Source organism: Physella acuta, unplaced genomic scaffold, assembly GCF_028476545.2.
Source record: "Physella acuta isolate Inbredline_101_S28 unplaced genomic scaffold, ASM2847654v3 ptg000912l, whole genome shotgun sequence".
Lineage (NCBI taxonomy): Eukaryota > Metazoa > Mollusca > Gastropoda > Physidae > Physella > Physella acuta.
In genome coordinates, this window is record NW_026732429.1 from 55,216 (window position 1) to 71,439 (window position 16,224).

Here is a 16,224-nt window from a genome sequence, read left to right on the forward strand (position 1 = left end):
CAACCACAAGAAGAGGAAGTTTAACACTTTGACCATTATAACTTACATGAACCATACACTCTCCTATTACCGGAACATTGTCACCAGTGTATGTTGTTAGACACTTGTGACATGGTTGTAGAGGCACTGATTCTCCTGTGACAGCGTCAAAATCTTTCTTTGTTATGACTGTTAGAGATGCTCCAGTGTCAAGTTGGAAGCTGATGCTCTTACCGTTGATATTAACTAGTACATTGATGGGAGTATGACTTATTGATTTCACAGAGAACAGGTTGAAATCCGGCTGCGAATCAGTTTGAGCATTTTAACAGGTACAGTGTTCATTGGTTGGGTTAGGTAGTCTTGGTGAGAGTTAACATAGTGCTGCCTTTGGTTGCGGTACTGTCTTGACTGGCTAGATTTAGCAACAGACGAAGACTTTGCAAAGCAGGCCTTGGCAATGTGACCTTGCTTACTGCACTTATAACAAGTTGCAGACTTGAACTTGCACCGATGAGATGCATGGGGACCTTTGCATCGATGACATTTTTGATAATTATTACTAGATTTAGATCTAGGCTTTAAACGTGCAGGCTGTTTAGCATAAGTTGGAATGCTCTGATGGGGTTGATGTTTATTGACTAACCTGCTGTTTACTGCATGGACCCCTGAAGGCGTAAGAGATTTCGCCGCATCTGATGACTGCTGGAATAAAGTTGCAAGTTGTATTGCTTTTTCTAATGTTAGATCTGACTCGAGAAGCAACTTTCTTTGAATATCAGGGCTGTTTACACCTGTCACAAACTTTTCACATAGTCTGTCAGACAGCGTGTCTCCGAATTCACAGAATCTACTTAAATGACGTAAAGCAGCAACATATTCTGATATTGACTCGTTTGGTTGACGAGTCCTACTGTCAAATCTAGCTCTACATAGAAACTTTGATGGGGTAGGCGCATGGTGGTCTGTTAGCAATTTGCTCAGCTCGTTAAAGCTCTTGGTAGTTAGACTAGCTGGTGCGCATAAGTCCTTTAGTAGCCTAAATTGTTGAGGCCCTATGACTGTTAACAAAACAGCTCTCTTTTTGGCTTCTATCGTCACGTCGTTAGCTTCAAGGTAAAAGCTTAACCTATCTAGGTAATCCTGAATGATTTCATCATTCGAATCAAATTCTTTTATTTGGCCATACAGCGCCATTATCCTAGAAATACTTAGCCAATAAGCTCTAGCAAACCTCTTTTTTGCGTAAGTAGGTGCTCTTTCTAGTAGATTATTTATCCTCGTCGCCAGATATAATAGATTAGGAATACACAACGGAGACAGAAGCCATCAGCTTGTAGCCATCTTTATTTGGTAAACGGAAGAGGAACAATGATAGATAAATACAAGGGACATCACTCAATAACAACATTATAAATATAACTAATACAAGAAGAGTGAGTTCCCTTGACCTCACAAATCCCAATATGTTACATATCCCAAACCTTAACCCTAGCCCTATTCCTATCCCTAACCTTAATTCTAGCCCTAACCCTAGCCATAGGTCACTGCGCATGCGCAGAGTTATCTTTTGCCGACTAAGTGGAGACGTTGGGGAGAAAAATCTTCTTCCGAGTAGTCACTTCGTACATTTTTAGACTATAGGCCTATTTAAAATTTTAAACATTGTCGCCCGCTCACATTTTCTTGTCTGCGCGAAAAGAAAAAGAAAAATAATGCCTTTTTAGAGGTCACAGTCAGTGCATACAAAAACTTTAACATAAATCATCGTGATAGCCTGAGCAAGGAAAACACGAAGAAATAGTTAGCCACGTTGTTAATGTAAGACCAATACCTTCCGATCTTTAACACGTTGTATTGTGGTACTTGTAAAATGCTTAGAAGTATAAATAAACAATTTAAAAAATTGTAATTAATTTATTAAGTAATTTTAATTATAAATATTTTTAAAATCCAGAAGAAACTATGCTTATAATATAACTTATAAGGATAGCAACCTAGAATTGTCTCTTGGTGTTCCGCCTTTTGCATGTGGGCTATGTTGCCGACGGCTTTTGACATCGTTTTTTTTATGGTTGTCTCACCTCGTTGAAATAGAAGGAGCTATGAAAGACAGTAGTGACCGTATTTCGCAATATTTAGGTGTTGATTCTTTGTGTTTAAGAAACTCCCGTAATTTCCTTTCGCTTGGACCCGATGGTTCGCCTTATAAGGATAGCAACTAGCATCGTCTCTTCTCTTGAACTTTACGCCTTATTTCATGCCTTGTTTTATGGTTGTCTGGATATGAGCTATGTAGTAACTCATATTTTGCTATATTAATATTTTTATGTTTGTCTGCCTTGTGGTTTGTCGGCCTAATGGCTGTCTACCTTTTGGCTGTCGGTGTCGGTCTTTTGTCCATGTCGGCCTTTTGTCTTGTCGGCCTTTCGGGTGTCTGCTTTTATAGCTAAGGGGTCATCCATTTATGACGTCCACAATTGTTTTGGATTTTGGACCCCCCCCCCCTTTCCCCGCGTGTGGACGTCATAAATGGATGACCCTTAAGCAATTAGCGGAAATTTCCGTTTTTATCTTACCCATACTTAAACTCTTATTAAACAGCAATGTGCACACGTAGGATGTATGTCAACTGAATAATTAAATTTTCCATTAAATATTTGACATTTTGTTTATTTTCTGATAATCTAACAAAACTCTAAGGAGCTAATTAGTCGGATAATTAGTTATTTAGACTAGCCAAGATCTTTATTTACATTACTGGATTTTTCCTATCACTATTAATAAGTTTAAATTTAGTCCGGGGAAATTCAAGAAGGGAAACAACAATGGCTGCTTTCTCAACTTTAGTAAACTCATAGATCCAGATTGAAAGATTATCGGATTAATTTTGCCTACTGATAGATCTAATAATGCGATGTCGTGGGTAATATTAGTTAGATCAAATCGAAATCTAGATCTACTACCAGTAGCCTTAAGAAATGAGTCAAAATTGAGTTATAAGATTTATTAGGCCTAAAAAAATTTTAAATAGTTATTTTATTGGTAATCCCTTAGTTTAGCGTAGGAAATTATCGGGTAATGTTTGTTGAGTTTCGGTAATTAGACCATTGAAATATAAATAAATTGAAAGTCGATTGTAGTAAATTAATGTTTTAATTTTTTAAGTTTAATCGACAAAAGGAAACAAGAATAAATATAATAGTAGATTTAAATTAGTAGATCTAAAAATAAAAACATATATAAATATTATTAAATATAAATAATGTATCAAATGTAATAATTTAATGTTTTTGGCTTGCAGCGGATTTGCGACCATTAATTAATTAAATCTAGCTAGATATCTAGCTGCTAGGCGAAGTAAAAAAATCTAGGGTAATCCCTTAGTTTAGCGTCGGTTATTATTCCGGAATCGTATAGCAGTAAAAAACAGTAAAACAATGCCAAAGTCTGTCACACACTTCCGGAATTCACCGGAAGTACCGTAAACCATACTTTATTTGGCGTCTTCTTTTATTTTTACACAGAATGTTTAAAATTTGGATAGATTTATTTTTGTAATCATTTTTACATTTTGTAATCATTTTTACTATTTTCGTAATCTAGATTTTTTTACTTGGCCTAGCAGCTAGATATCTAGCTAGATCTAGATCTAATTAATTAATGGTCGCAAATCCGCTGCAAGCCAAAAACATTAAATTATTACATTTGATACATTATTTATATTTATATTAATATATGCTTTTATTTTTAGATCTACTAATTTAAATCTACTATTATATTTATTCTTGTTTCCTTTTGTCGATTAAACTTAAAAAAATAAAACATTAATTTACTACAATCGACTTTCAATTTATTTATATTTCAATGGTCAAATAAACCATGGTTTACCGTAACTCTAGCTACCGAAACTCAACAAACATTACCCGATAATTTCCGACGCTAAACTAAGGGATTACCAAATCTAGATTACGAAAATAGTAAAAATGATTACAAAATGTAAAAATGATTACAAAAATAAATCTATCCAAATTTTAAACATTCTGTTTAAAAATAAAAGAAGACGCCAAATAAAGTATGGTTTACGGTACTTCCGGTGAATTCCGGAAGTGTGTGACAGACTTTGTTATTGTTTTACTGTTTTTTACTGCTATACGATTCCTGAATAATAACCGACGCTAAACTAAGGGATTACCATTTTATTAGTTAGTTACTGTGTTAGGCCTATAATAAGAAAATAAGGTAATCTATCGTTTTGGGTACGTAAAATCGCCCGCGGCTAGTAATGTACGAAAAAGTTACCGCATTGTCAAGGCTTTAATAGAAGTATATTTTGATATATTTGTGCCAAATTCAAATATTATAGATAAATGAATAATAAACCTAAATCAATAGCTAGATATATCTGAATATAGGCAAGAAATTAACTTTAAACAGCAGTGTTTGCGAGCAGGATTACCTATATAAACAGCAGCCATTTGTAAAATAGAGTTGCCTTCCCGTGAATCTCGCTCTATAAGTTAACAAAGAAAGAACTTAAACAAGATGGCTGCTATAGTAAATGAACATGGTTGCATCTGTTGGAGACATCGCTAGTCTTCATTTATTATTGAAAAGTTTTGATTCAATTGTTTGAAAACAGGTACATAAATGAAACATTTTTGTATTTTTCAAAACATAAATCCTCCTTAAAATGTGAAATAATTATTAAAATATAAGGAGTCACCTGTCTTTCACATTACTAGTCACGGGCGATTTTACGTACCTAAAACGATAGATTACTGAAAATAATTATATTGGTAATCTATCGTTTTGGGTACGTAAAATCGCCCGCGACTATTAATGTACGAAAACGTTACCTCATTGTCAAGGCTGTAATAGAAGTATATTGTGATATGTTTGTGTCAAATATTATAGATAAATGAATAATAAACCCAAATCAATGGCTAAATATATCAATATAGGCCAGAAATTAACTTTTAAGTGTCTGCAAGCAAGATTTGCTATATAAACAGCAGCCATTTGTAAAATAGAGTGACTTCCGCCTGAATCTCGCGCTATAAGTCTATAAAAATAAAACTTTAACAAGATGGCTGCTATAGTAAATGAGCATGGTTGCATCTGTTGGAAACATCGCTGGTGTTCATTTATTACTGAAAAGTTTGAATTCAATTGTTTAAAAACAGGTACATAAATGAAACAAGGAAACATTTTTGTATTTTTCAAAACATAAATCCTCCTCAAAATGTGAAATAATTATTAAAATGTAAGGAGTCACCTGTTTTTCACATTACTAGTCGCGGGCGATTTTACGTACCCAAAACGATAGATTACCATTATATTAATTAATATAATCATAAATATTTATTAAATAATTAAATAGAAATAGTAACTACTAGTCTAACTACTAGATCTAGATCTAGATTTATAGTATTAGAAATCTAGTATTAACGAAGTGACTACTCGGAAGAAGATTTTTCTCCCCAACGTCTCCACTTAGTCGGCAAAAGATAGCTCTGCGCATGCGCAGTGACCTAGGGTTAGGGCTATAATTAGGGTTAGGGATAGGGTTAGGGCTTAGGGATAGGATTAGGGTTGGTGTTAGGGTTCTGCTGTTGTAAACGCACGCATGCGCAGTACCATAGAAAACATCGCCGCGATGGCAAGCCGTAGTTTCTCTCCATTGCGCATTCGTATCTTATTCCAGCTAGCATCGGCCAACTATCTAATTTTCTAAATCTATTCTTAGTTCTTAGTATTCTACTCTTACTCTACTAATTTAGTCTAATACTATTCTAATTCTAGCATCTAAAATCTAATTTTCAAATTTGTAAAATTAAATTTTGATGATTATCTTAATATAATATTATCTACATCTTAATCTATCTAAGTGTATGATCTAGATCTAGATATTATTTTAATATTTTATGCTCTAAGTCTTTAATTTAATAATTATAAAATATAATTAAGTCATTTTAAGTTAAGTTAGCATATTATAATAAGATTAAGATAGTTGCTAAACTTTAGTTATTAGTTAAATTAAAAGTAAATGTCAAATGAGCTTGGTTTAGTAACTTTAATTTAATCATTAATCTGGGTAATCTGTCGTTTTAGGTACCTAAGTCGACCGAGACTAGTAATGTGAAAAAAAAGTTGACTCATTAAATTTTGATAGTTATTTCACATTTTTATGAGGATTTGTTTTGACTATTACAAAAATGTTTCAAAGTTTCATCAATGTACCTGTTTTTAACCAATTGTATTAAAAAATTTCATAGAAAACAAAAGTATGTTCATTTTTCTACAACAATCATGGATCATATTAGTCTTAGTATAAATACTTTAATTTTGGTTAAATTTATAATGCGCTGACGTAAACGTTAAGACTCGGCCTCTGAATGGCATTCCGCAGTGTTAAAAAAATACCGTTTTGCAAGTTATTTTACAAAAATAATTCTATAAAATACAAAATCAACATAACGAGAAAACTACAAGAAGTGAATACAACGAAAAAGGGCGCTCTAGTGTTATCAGGACCTAGATTTGCTATTAAAAACTTGGATTCTGAAAAAACAACTTATTAAATAGAGAAAATTTTATTGGACGCTGGGAGCATCGTTGCGGTATGGCAGGCAGGCCTGTCAACAGCTGGGAGCGTCGTTACGGTCTTAAAGAGTTAAAAAAATAAATCCTCCTAAAATGTAAAATAATTACTAAAATTAAAGGAGTCACATATTTACATTACTAGCCTCGACCGATTTTACATACCTAAAATAATAGATTACCCAGAGATTACCCCTCCCGGCGCCCAGGGAAAAACTCCCCCCCCCCCCATTTATTTTTTATATTGAGAATTTAAAACTGCAACTAAAATTAGCTTTTAGTTTTTTCCGCCCCATTTTGGTGCCCTAGGGTCAGCGCCCGGGGACATCTGTATTCCCACCCCCGTTAAATAATCCAGCATAAGAAACTTTAATAGATATTTTAGGCCATATGCTTTAAAGGATAGTGCCAAATTTATTGAATACAGTTTTTATCATTCACTATTGACTATAATATTAAATTATCAATTCATTGATCAACCTTTAATTTGCCTTCTTGTTTCAGAAATATATTCTAAATACCCTGGATAGCCAAATGTGCTTTTTCATTTTTCTCACCAGTACCAGAAGGAGTGTTAAAAATCATATCATCCAAACTTTGTAGGCCATGTTTTTCATGGTTCTGATATTTAACACATCAAGTTACAAAAATGACAGAAACTGATTCACATCTGCCCAACTTTAGACAGGAGTTGGCCTTAATTGCTAGTGAACTTCACAAAGATGATATAAAAAATTTGAAATTTTTATGTGAGCCTTCTGTGCCCAAAAAATTTCTTGCCAACTTCAAAACAGGTTTGGAAATTTTTGAAGCCTTGGATAAAAGTCGCCTACTGTCTGAAAACAATGTAAGTTACTTGGTAAATATGTTTCGCCTAATTGGACGAATGGATTTAGCAAAACGGCTTGAATCAAAATGGGCTGTTAACAGCTATGAAACTAATTCATCTATCTCTCCATTCCGGATTCTTCTTTTTAATATAAGTGAAGATCTTGGAGCTGAGGATCTTGATAAACTAAAGTAAGAACTGAGTGAGCAGTATTTATTTCATAAATTAATTAAATGTATCAATTTGAAAAGACATTTTACTAAATTATAAAATCTGTACATCTATATTTATTAAATATTACATTTTATTATACTATGTAATATAATATTTTGTTATTCTTAAGGCTTTGTTATTTTCTTTATAGTTATAGTTATTTTTAACAAAAATTACAAAAAATAAAGGTGCATGAATATATTGTTATAACTTTGTGTAATAATTTCTTTAGCACTGACCATAATCTGTGCAAAAATAATTTTTTAGATTTTATTATGGGAAAGTCCCTAAAAGACATCAAGTTGATTTTGGAATAGACTTATTCTCCTACATGTTAAAGCACACTGCCATATCACCAAATAATGTTAGTGGTCTTGAAAAGCTTCTTCAACTGATTGAAAGGAATGACCTTGTGGAAGTTATTAGAGAGTACCAAGGTATGTTTTTGTAAGTTTTCAAGTAACAATACATTCATTTTACTTGGATACTATGTGGTCTAGTTTTTTATTTTAATAATAAAGGTTTTTAAAAAAATTTGTTTCATTAAAAAAATGCTGTATGTTCAGTAATAGTATTTTTCTGTAATTATTTTTTTTTAAATTGTTCATTTAATTGCAATAATTAATAATTTAGATTCTCAAGAAACAGTAGAATAATTTGTTACATTTGTTACTTATCAAATAGAAAATTACATGTTGGATGAAAGTTCCATGGATGTGACACATGAACCTGAAGAAAATAGTAAACCTGCTAGTTATGAGGTTAGTATTTAGATTATAATTATATTGCTGCTCAACTGTGTTCTCCTTTGCTTGTTCATCCCTCCCCAGTTAATGCATAGAGTGTCACTTATTTCACTTGATTGTTCATTTATTTACAAAAAAATAAAATATTTTTATATTAGTTTATAGATCCAAGTGTACTTTTATTTATCTTTTTTTTTTAAAATGGCACAAAGATATAGTCTTAATTGAAGACATTGGTGTAAAAATAAAAAAATAAAAGACGTGTTTAGCATATTGTGTGTGCTTCGTATTAATTCTAATAAATTCCATTGATAAAATTCCCTGTAAAAAATCAAAGAAATTAAAAATGTGATTGGTAGTTCATACAAAATCTGAAAACCAAATTGTGTAAAATATTTATGTAAGTACTTTCAGATTATTGGTCATTTATCAGTTATATCATGAAAATATTCTGAAACGTAATTTTTCTTTTCTTTTGATCCTGTAAACCCAACAGCTAATCCAAATTAATACTTAGAACCATTGGGGACAGAGTGGTCTAGCGGTAGATAGCTGGGCTGCTAACCCGTAGGTCTCGAGTTCGAATCCAGGTTCAAGTCAGTAGACTGTCCCTGAGTCCACCCAGCTCTGATGGGTACCTAACTCATGTTAGGGAAAGTAAAGGCGGCTGGGCTTAGTGCTGACCACACTATCTCTTCATATGCTGAGGTCACAGAAACAAGTGAACTCTACTTCACTTGCCCCATAAACCGTCAGATTTGAAGGGGAACTTTACTTACTTAGAACCATTGTTGCCTATTGATCAAACATAACCCTAAACCTTACCCTACAAGCAGAATTGTTGTCTCAATGATACTTTTATTTAATAGACAGAACAATCACCAGTACAGGAGAGTTCGATGTACTCAGACTCAAACAATTTCACCTATTCAACTGCGTCTGCCTCTGAAACTAGTGCTGAAACTTCTTCAAACCCAGCAATTGGTAAGTTACTCATCATAATTCAAGCAATGAAATGACAAGTGAAATAATGCAAATAGAAAACATTGAACCTGTTTTCTCATTTTGCTCTCACATTGCTTGTTTGTTTTATCAGGAGCTACAGCAAATGGAACAGGTGTTAAGAGTGATGAAGCTATTGGTGAAGTCCAGTTTAATGTTGAAGGTGAGTTTCTCTAACTAGGAAATATTTTACATGGGACAATATTGTAAAAAAAACAAAGATATGGTATTATTTTAAAATAATTAATAAACTAACATACCAGTATTTAACTTTTTGTTTTTGTTATAATCTCTGATCTGTGTGTATTTTTGGGTGTTAAGTTTTGTTAAATGTAATAGTTTACTATTTAAATATTGCATGTTGTAAGTATATCAAGTAGAAGTAATAAAATAATGTATTTTGTATAATGGTAATTTGAGTAAAAAATAATGTGTAAAATAAATGTTTGCTTATTTAACAGAAGCAGCAGTACATGAAACAACAGCAAAGCATTTTGGTCAATCCCACTGTAATGATCATCTGGAATTAGATCAAATTACTATTGCTGGTGAGTTTTTTTAACAATGAACAAAAGTTTTAAAAATTAAAACAATAAAAAAGTACCTATAATACATAAGATTATCTTTTCAACAATCATATTAACTAATATCCCAATATTTAATTATTTTATTATTCTCTTTTTCTGGGTATCTTTTGGTACTTTGTTTTGTAAATTTTTTGTTTCTAAATGTTGAAAATTTTAATTAGGTCTGTATATTTTATTTTTTCATTAGTCCCATGTACAGAATCTGCAGCAGAACCAGTCCAGCAACGTTTAGACATGTTAGATTATGGTGCAGATGATTGCTTGCAGTATTATAAAATGACTGCTCGACCTAGAGGTACAAGTCTTTCAACAAAATACTACAATTGTTATCTGATCTTCTTTTTATTCTTTGTTCTTAATTTTAGTGTTGAAAGGTATCCCCTCCAACACAATTAAGTAAATTTGTGTCAACTGGTTATGCGCCATCATTTAGGCCGTTGATTCCAATTTCAGCCTGCTTTTCTTTTTGGATTTGCTTCCATAGCTTTTGTCCAACCAAGAACAAACTACAAGGCAGCAGCTATTTGATTTTGGAGTTATCTCTCCTAGAAGAGTGGCTGTCCCCAGCTAACGAGCCTCATCTTACCGAGGGTTCGAGCTCGAGACTTTTCAGTTTAGCAGCCTTGAGCTTTACCGACTCGACCACACCGATCCTTGTTATCTGATCTAAAATGGCTGTAAAATCAAAGTTCAGAATTTACAAAAGGCTTTAGCTCAGTTGTGGACAGCATGGTCAAACTGTAGAGCATATGGGTACATGACTGAACTCTCAGGAAAGTATAGGCAGCTGATCAGTTTATATGCTGAGGTCACAGAAACATTATCTCTACAACATGTAAAAGACACTGCCTTACTTTTTTCATTCAGTCTCATGGCCTGTTGACGTAGGCATATCTGGGGGGTTTTATGCTGGCCTTATATTCTGATAAAACACAAGTAGCCTAAATGGTTTAAATAAATGCTTGCGTATTTGAAGAAGATTTTTAAAAGTTATATAAATGTAGAGGTTTTATTATTTTAAATAAAACTTAATGCATTTAGAGCTTAACTTAATGTATCTAATTTGTTACAATTTGTTGCAATTATGTCAAACAACTTTCATTCTTAGCAAATTACTCTTGGTACCAACATTTTAAGTCTTAAACTTGTAAAAACTTGTGCCACATATAACTTAATCAATTATTAACTTGTAAAAATTATATTAAATTTACTATTGTCATAAAAAAATTATTTTTTTACCTCTACATCTATGTAATTACATCTGTTGGTTATTACTTTAAAAACCAAATTAAAAATGTATTCTTAAATATCTCACACTGCTAAATTTAGATTTTTAAAAGAATTTTATTTATACTTTTTAAAGACTAAGTTTGTTATTCCAGGTTTATGTGTTATATTTGATAACCATAAATTCACCTACGACTCAACTGACCATGAAGCCATAAAGCTGGATGACAGAATGGGGTCAGAGCATGACAGAGGTACACATGTCCTAAATACAGCGTTACTCCTTCGACTTGACTTATATTATTATCTGATTAGTTTGAAAAGACGAAAATGAACATTATGTATTTGCATTAGGTTTTATTTTTAATTTATAACTTACAAATGAGGAGGAAGGTCTAAAAAAAAAGTTCTGTAGAATCATGAGGACTAAGGGGGAAGCAGTTTGGGTCCAGTCATACCTTCATATGCTAAATTTAACAGTGAATTTCATATAACCTGCATATAGATTTATAAATTTAAATAACAGTGCTCATGCTTAAATATAAGCTTAAAGGGGAAGTAAGTCTTAAATATATACTTTATAAAATTTTGAGGCACACACTTAAGGTATGTATGTGATTAAAAATAACATCGGAGCGCACCAGATATGGATTCAGTTATATGTTTTTTTTTTAAAAGTTTAATAAAATAAATGATCATCATATATTTATTTATTAAAACATTATGTTTTCTCTACTATTTAATAACGTGCATTTCTGAATAGTATAAATCATTATATAAATAAGTAGCATATAAATTTTTAATATAATAATTTATTTATTGTATAATAAGTAACATAATATGTTATATTATGCAGGTTATTAAGTTACTGTTTTAGTTTTGGAATAACCAGTACATTGTAATGGAGGATGCATAAGGGGAAACTTAAACTGTGTATGAATGTCATATATGGGTGACCCTTAATGCACAGGGTGTAGTTTAAAATGGATGATGCTTACAGAGCATTATAACTGCCTGTTTCCAAAAGTAGCTTCACTGTTGTTTTTTTTATTCCTAGCATCAACAGTCTATGTCTAAACTTACCTTAACATTCATAGAATTAATATTTATTGAGAAATTCAATTATCCCACCCTGTATTGCTGTTAAAATACTTTAAAATGGTCAAATTAATGCATAGAGTTTTCAACATGTTGTTTACAAATTAGAGATTATTAAAATGTTCTATTTTTTAAAATTGTAGCCTCTCTTCGCAAGACATTTGAAAGGTTACAATTCATAGTTGAGGCTGAGGAAAATCTGACAGACTCTGAGATGGCACAGAGGCTTTTAAGAATTGCTTCCAGTGACCATAAAGACTATGACTGTTTTGTCTGCTGTATCCTGTCTCATGGAGAAGAAGGATTTGTGCATGCATCTAATGGCCGCAAGATCCAAATCAAGTGGATCACTGATCTTTTCAAGTAGGCCCACATTAGATTTTAATTTCTCACTTTATTCTATATCGCAGAGAATTCTTCAAACATAATTTGAGTGTGTAATTTTAATTTTTTTTTTTCAACAGGTGTCAGTTTTGTCCGCAGCTTGCTGGGAAACCAAAACTTTTTTTCCTGCAATGTTGCAGGGGGAAGACATATCAACCTGGTAGGTCTTACATAAAAATACTGTAAAAATTTGATAGGATGTTTTTATTAATTATTTAAAATTTGGTCTTTATTTTGTGAAAATAGTTATGTTAAACACCATAATAAATCATCTTATAAATAAACCGGGAGTGATCTCCCCTAAACTTTCTTGAATATTCTTATATAAAACAACAGGGGATGGGAACTCGGGATATAGTTATGATTTTTAATCCATTTTAAATACTTAAACTTTTTAAAATAGAATAGAATCTCATAGGAAAAAAGTATTGCGCACCAAGCGAACGCCGAATAAAGATGTTCATAATGGTGCGCAATATTATTAGTACTTTATAAATTTAGATGCGTTTTTGAGAAATCGGAAATAGCGTAAATTAGTACTTCCCGTCAACGGAAATTACTCAAAATTTAACAGAAGGTAGAGAATTAGATCTTTTACTTACAGGTGAAATTTCATTTATCTATCTGAAATAGTACTCAAGTTGTAGGCTTTTGAAAAATTCAAAGTAGAAAAAGTACCACTTCCGGTTATCGGAAATCGCTCAAAAGTAGATACGGATCTACGATTTTGATAAAATACTTATATATGAAATTTCATCAACCTAGCTGTAACGGTACTCAAGTTATCGTGTTTACACACACACACACAGACAGACAGACACACAGACAGACACACAGACATACCGACAAGATTGCAAAATTATGTTTTTCCGTATCAGTGAGATGTAAAACCTCGAGATCTGTAAAAATCTCAATTTTTTTTTGCACCATTACAAGACTTTCTCTATACTTCATATATAGGAGAAAGTAAAAAGGGGTTGTCTTAAAAACATTTGAAAGCTTTTTATACTTTGCTGTATCTCTATAAAATGTATGGAACAAGCGTCATTTTAAAAATCCAATCTATATACCAGGGTATCAACCTGAGTTTGAAATTGAAGAAGATGCACCACACCCAGAAGTACAAATTTCTCGTGATGTCATTCCCAATGAAGCTGATTTTTTATTTGGCTATGCCACAATGGCTGATTCTGTCTCATATCGTAGCAGATCTAAAGGAGCTTTTTATATCAATGAATTAACAAAAGCATTGGATAAATATGCTCACAGGTAAATAATTTTAACTGTATCATATATTTTTAAGGTTAATAATTTTAACTGTATCATATATTTTTATCCTAAATCATAACCCGGTTTATGATTTATATACAGAAATTTTTATATAGTATTATAATAAATATGTAATTATAATAAACATTACTGTATTTGAAATTAATTTGCTTTTTGATATTCAATAACTTAAAATACTTGTGACATTTTGAATATATTTTAATGGAACCATTTCAGTAACATTAACAATATGTCAAGTTACTTTGTTTTATTTGTCAGAGAGGATCTCTTGACGCTTCTGACTAGGGTCAACCAGGAAGTGTCAAAGAAATCTTACGAGCCTGTGGGGCAGCTCCATGTGTACAAACAGATTCCAGCTCCACAGTACACGCTTAGAAAACTGCTTAAGTTCTTGTAACAAATAATGTACACTAAAGAGAAAATTAAATTGTTACAGAGAAATATTGTATTCATATGTTAAAATATGTTATAATATGGTTTTCTTTTTTTTGTGTATTGTGATACAAAATGTCCTTAGAGACCCAACTATTAAAATTGTTAATTAAATTAAGCTATTTATTAATGTTAATTTATTATACATCTGAAATCAGTTGCTGAATTTAAACAGATATTTTTGTTTGGATCAAATTATTAAGTTCCCTTTGATAATAATATTGTAGATACCTGTAGAATACCTAGAATTCCTATTAAAATACCCAGGTTTGAAATTCAGATTATTTTACTTAAAACTCATACTCTCCACTGTTCAGTCAAAACATTTTTTGTATTGTAGAGTAGAAAGGTAAAATAAGATATTTACCAGTGCTTGTTAGTATTCTCCCTCACACATTAATAATGATTGGCATTAAAAGAATTAAAATTTAATTTGCAGCTGAGCGATTTTATTACTGTTTTATATTCATGTGTATATTTTTTTTAAAGGTAAAAATCAACTCAACACTTTAATATATTTTTTTTTTGTGTAAAATTATTTTAAAACAATTACGCCTTGTTCAAAAGGTTTAATGCTTAAACAAATTGTTTAATTAAAAGAAAACAAGTTACAAATGTTCACAGTTGAGTAAGGAAATTATTTCAAATCTTTCACAACCTATTTACCCAGATTAACACTCAAAAATACACTTCATACAAAAGTTTGCATGACATAGAGATGCACACTGTTTTTATAGTATATATGCATTTTTAACTCATTCACACACTATCAACTAATGCATCACTACCATAAACAAAAATAAGCAAGTTTTAATGAGATAAACTTTTATATGTTTTGTTAGAGAATGGTGAGTCAGCAAGTTTGCTATATGGTAGGCCTAATAATGTGTTAATATGTCTTTTAAACCATATATTGGTTCATGCCTGTGTGATAACTATGCCTAATTACTAATACCCATGTATTATGCACTTGTAGTATCGTATTTGCTTGTAAATAATTAAACAGATGTATAAATATGTTATTCACAAATATGATTTTAAATGAATGCAAGTGCACAGAGAATGTATTAAACTTTCCAGAACATCTTGACAGTGTTTTCATTACTGATGTATCAATACAGTGAATGAGGATTTACCTAAGGCCCATTGCATAGTTTCAACAACTGAGATAAAAATATTAGCCTACAGTAGCGTAGGCAAGGGGGGGTTATAACCCCTCCCATTAACTCACACCTATATATATATATATATATATATATATATATATATATATATATATATATATATATATATATATATATATATATATATATATATATACATATATATTTATATATATATGATTTTATACATATGGAAAACATATTTGAACCCCTCCCATGACCAATTCCTGGCTATGCCACTGTTAGCCTATATAGTATATATCCACTCTTTATAAAAATCAGTGACTATATGTAAGTAGAGAATGATAATAGAATCTAATCAGATGTTCATATATGTAGGAGAGACACTTTTCAAATTTGTGTGGTGGGAGTTATTGGTTCATGTTGTGGGGCTCTTTCTGGCCCAATATAAACATCTCCATGACTATTTTGTGCTATTTATCCAAAATGGTTCAATTTTTTTATGAACATCCCTTGTCTTTAGCTATAGGATTATGCACACATAATATATAAAATAAAACGGGTAGGGATGGCTCATTACCTTGTTAAACTTCCATATACAGGTTTTGTGGTGGTAAAGAACACAGGGGTCATCCATAAATGACGTCACGCTTTTTTGACGATTTTTATCTCCCCCCTCCCCTCCGTCACACGTCGTCACAAAAAGCCAA

General features: G+C 31.7%; 1 protein-coding gene across 1 annotated transcript; it reads left to right on the forward strand.

Moving 5' to 3' along the window:
• The first annotated feature begins 2,798 nt into the window (after positions 1 to 2,798).
• On the forward strand, positions 2,799 to 15,467 carry LOC131953159 (caspase-8-like). The gene is made up of 13 exons (XM_059316217.1): positions 2,799 to 2,905; positions 7,087 to 7,602; positions 7,892 to 8,061; positions 8,309 to 8,385; positions 9,240 to 9,354; positions 9,467 to 9,535; positions 9,834 to 9,920; positions 10,147 to 10,254; positions 11,342 to 11,440; positions 12,428 to 12,647; positions 12,749 to 12,828; positions 13,742 to 13,937; positions 14,217 to 15,467. Exons 2-13 carry the CDS (start codon positions 7,232 to 7,234, stop codon positions 14,353 to 14,355), a joined length of 1,731 nt encoding a protein of 576 aa, XP_059172200.1. The 5' UTR covers positions 2,799 to 2,905; positions 7,087 to 7,231; the 3' UTR covers positions 14,356 to 15,467.
• The last annotated feature ends 757 nt before the right edge of the window (positions 15,468 to 16,224 follow it).